The 4,041-nt window shown below is 60.8% G+C and overlaps 1 protein-coding gene across 2 annotated transcripts in view; it reads right to left on the reverse strand.

Moving 5' to 3' along the window:
* Nucleotides 1–754: 754 nt before the first annotated feature.
* SAP30BP (SAP30 binding protein) overlaps nt 755–4,041 on the reverse strand; it is a 35,979-nt gene continuing 32,692 nt past the window's right edge. The window contains exons 9-12 of one of the 2 annotated variants that reach the window (XM_023729240.1): nt 3,104–3,162; nt 2,236–2,316; nt 1,839–1,923; nt 755–1,577 (exon numbers count right to left, since the gene is read on the reverse strand). In XM_023729240.1, coding sequence (XP_023585008.1) covers nt 1,396–1,577; nt 1,839–1,923; nt 2,236–2,316; nt 3,104–3,162 — 407 coding nt within the window. In that variant the 3' untranslated portion in view covers nt 755–1,395. The remainder of the gene's footprint in view (nt 1,578–1,838; nt 1,924–2,235; nt 2,317–3,103; nt 3,163–4,041) is intronic. The other variant, XM_004374149.3, reaches the window with a different exon arrangement.

Here is a 4,041-nt window from a genome sequence, read left to right on the forward strand (position 1 = left end):
AGACCACACCCCCTGCTTCAAATGGGGACTCCAGACCAAGGCTCTGACTCCACATTTCCTGGTATCTTCCCTGCCCCACACCATCTCCCACAAACCTCCACAGGCCCCTTGGGCTAACAAGAGTCCCCAGCTGGGGGCCGAGGGCAGGAAACTTCCCAGAGACTCTCCTGCGGCTGAGCGAACAGCGCCTCTTCCAGGGTTGTAGTCCTGCTGGCGGAGGGGAGGGCGAGAACTGAACTCCTCTGGTGTGGAGGGTGTGCGCCTCTGGGGGGAGGGGGGCAAGGGTAAATCAAGTTTTATTTTCGGAACCTGGGGGCAGTGCTCATCACACTCCTCAGGCCACCATCTCAGGCCCCCCTCTCCATACCCCTGCCCGGTCATGGAAACAACATGGCTCTTCACAGCCCGGCTTCCTTCTCTGACACTCGGCTCTTCCGCCGGTGGGAAGGAGAGTTGCCAAAGAACACGGAAGATAAATGAGCCCCCTGCGGATGCGGCAGGCCGGCCACGGCTGGGAAAGCAGCACTGGCCCCAGGAGGAGCCTGGCGGCCGTGGGAGCTGCCAGGCGGCTGTGGGGCAGAGATAACGTGCAGAGGAAGGGTGGAGTAGCAGGATCCCCCAGGAGCGGGCTTTCATGTAAACAATGAGCTGCAGCCCGGCCAGGGTGGAGGTGAGTCATGTCCCCCACCACTCGAAGCCAAGGAGCTGGGCGACCCTGTCCAGGGCACCAACACACAGGTCAGCATCTCCCCCATCTCTTCTGGTAACTAGCTTGACTTCAAGTCTGGGTGTGTCCAAGAAGTGGTCTGGGGGTGCCCTACTGCCCTCAGGAGGCAGAAGCTACTGCTCCCGCCTGAGAACAGACTGGGTTTCAGGACTGGGGCAGCAGGGAGTGGTAACAGTGTTCTCACCCCACCCCCTGGAATCCCCCCCGCCTGCGCCCCAAGGGGCGTCATACTGAGTGCCAGTGGGTGACCAGGGCGACTTTGCAGGCCACCCCTCTGAGCAGTGCCACAGGCGTTGGTTACCCCATTTCAACCCTGGGGTAATAATCCCAGCCAAAAATAGAGAGAGCATCTGGGCTTTCCCATCTGTCTGAAAACAGACAGTAGGGGGCCAGCGCACCCGAGAGGCCAAGCGCTAAGAAGATAGCACGTTTAATAGGGTGCGAACCCCAAACGATCTACACACGTCCACAGGCCCCACTTCTTGGTGGCAATGTCCTTCCAGCTGGAATGCCAACCAGAGGCTCTTCCCAGGATGGGCGGCCGGAAGCAGGCCCCAGGTCTGGAATATAGAGTGGTGCCCCAAGGGGGGCAGCAGTTATGGGCAGCACAGTCGGCTGAGTCCGAGACGGGAAGGGGAAGGTCCACTCTGACCCCACGGCCCCGCCAGTCACTGCTTGGCCTTCTTCACAATGGTGCCCACAGCAGAGATCACCGTGGTCTTGGAGCCGCTGGCACTGGTGGTCACCGTGACGACAGCAGGCAGGGTGGCAGTGGTGGTGAGGATGGTGGGCTGGGCGATTGTCGTCACGGGGATGGCCGAGTCCCACTTGCTCTTCCTCTTCTGGGCATCTGGAGATAAAGCAGGAGAAGTCTGGACCAAGACGAACCAGACAGCCACACACCCTTCCCGGCAGCCGTCCAAGCTTAGGGAAGAGACCCTGATGAGGCCCCCATGGAGAGCCCACAGGGCTCGAGGGCTGGTCCCCCAACTCCCGGGCACAGATGACAGTACAGCCAGACCCACGTGGAGTCTGAGGCGCCGGGAAGAGCCTGGCCTCCATCTATGGGGCGGGAGCCCACAGAGCACCAAGCCGCGACAACTGCCTTTACCTGCGACGGCCGTGCTGGCGGTGGTGGTGGTGGTGGCTGTGGCGTTGGTCGTGGTGCCTTTCTTGGTGCCCGTCACAAACTCAATCTGGAAAGCAAGGGAAGAGTGAGCCCTGTGCAAAGCTGCGGCTCCACACCTGCGGCCGTCGTCTGCTGCTCCCAGGGACAGGAGCTGGGCACTACACAAAGGAGGTACTGAGTCAACTCTGCTGTGATCGCCTGGGGGAGGGAGAAGTGTCTAAGAATAGCCTGAAGGGGACTTCACTTCTTAAAAGAGCTTCCCAAACAGAGACTGGGTCCCTCCCGGCCTCACCATATCCTGCACAAGCCCGGCCCCACCCCACCCACCGCCCCACCTCACATGCCCAGCACCGTTTGGCCAGGCCCCTCCTCCTCACACCCAGGAGGAGGCGGTGCCTGCCCGCACAGGGGAAGGACAGCTGCGGTCCCCAGGCGCTGCAGACACGTCCCTGCAATAAGCCTGGGGTGTGGAAGGGGGAGGGAAAGAGAGAGAAGGGAGATTCAATCAAGGGTTAAGAATGAGAAACCAGATCACCCCCTCACACCAGTTCCCACACTCCTGGCCGACAGCCAGCACCTCCGAGGACCCCCAGCTCGCCCAGCCACGCAGCCCCCCCGGCCTGGGGCTGAGGGCAGTGTCCCGGAGGCCACACAGCTGCTGCGAGGAGGGTCAGGCCAAACCGGAAGGAGGGAGGAGTTGGTGGCCTGAGGGCCCGGTGTTCTCTCTGGGGTCGGTCTCACAGCCAAGTTCATGTTCCCTGAAGGACCCAGACCTCACTGATCAGGGAGAAGTGGTGTTCACGGTTCTACAGTGACGGGTCGCTTGACATCTGACAAGGGGTATAGGGACACTGGGGCCAACTCGGGGGGCTGAGGAATGCACAGGCCAGAGCAAGCTGGGCCCAGCGACTAGAAGGAAATGGCCAGGGTGGCTCCGACGACACACAAGGGACAAAGCACCAGGGCTCTGCAGTCGTAAGGGTCGGGAGAGATGCAATGCATCAAACTAAGACAGCAAGAGACCAAACGGGAGCCACAGGGAAGCATCTTCAAGCTGAGACAGAGGAGGCTGGGCGTCGACAAGGCCTGTGAGTCCAGGAGGCATCTCTAGGGCTGCTCAGAGCATCACTAGGCACCGGCATGGGCCCAGGGCTGGGAGAGCCGTCTGGAACCCTCCGGGCTTTGCCAGCAGGACCAGGCACTCCAGACGCCTGCCCTTTCCATCTAGGTGTCTGTCCACCACTCACTTTTGTTCGCTCCTTCTTGGCCTTTTCCAATTTGTCCATTTCAATCTTCTGGGCTTTGGCTAGGATGACAAGACAAGCTGTTACAAGCACAGCCCCCGTGAGAGGCGACAGTCTAGGCCGCTGGAGCCGAGTCCAGAAGCCTACCTCCCCCTGCGTTCTTGTGAGACGGACTAAAGCAGCCTCCAGGCCTCATGGGCATGGGGTCCTTCTGTGAGAGGCAGAATTCGGGGTCGGCTCTGGGCCAGTGCAGAGCAGGGGCTTCCAACCCAGGGGCCTGGGGCTGCAGACTGTGCAGCCCCATCAGGAGGGGCCGGCTGCTCCCAGACTCCAGCTGAGTGCTACCACCTGGCAACACAGCCCAGTGTGGCCCGTCTTCCCACTGACCGAGAGAAGCAGGAATTATGGGTTATGTAGAATGCTGGCAACTGGTTCAAATTAAAACAAGACAAAACACATCTACCGGCCAAATCTGGTCCACAGGCTGCTGGCTGGAGACCTGTCTGTGGTTGAAGGGCTCGGACCCTTTGAAATTCCTCCCTGGCCCCCCAAAGGGGCCCCTAAGAAAATGCGTGCTCTTGCTGCCTCAGGACACACGGGTCTCTGCCTACATCCGCTTGGCTGGTCCCTTGCAGCTCCAACCCCAGCTCCGTCAGGGTTTCCTCAGTAAGGCCTTCCCACCCCGTCCGCCAGGCCGGGTGACCCTCCAGCCAAAGGCTCCCCCTCTGCACTCGGTACCCCCATCACCTTAACACTCGTCACTGTTGGAGCCTGTTCAACCACCTGCCCTCTCTATTGTATTCTAAGTCAGGGGGAGGGTCTGTCTCGTTCAAGACTGCAGACCCAGCCCCTTGGGCACAGCCTAACATAAAGGGGACCCTTGAGTGCGCTGGATGAATGGCTGGATGGGTGTGCGCTTTCCCACCCCCCACTCCTCTTAG

This window comes from Trichechus manatus, unplaced genomic scaffold (genome assembly GCF_000243295.1).
Source record: "Trichechus manatus latirostris isolate Lorelei unplaced genomic scaffold, TriManLat1.0 scaffold00028, whole genome shotgun sequence".
Classification (NCBI taxonomy): Eukaryota; Metazoa; Chordata; class Mammalia; order Sirenia; family Trichechidae; genus Trichechus; species Trichechus manatus.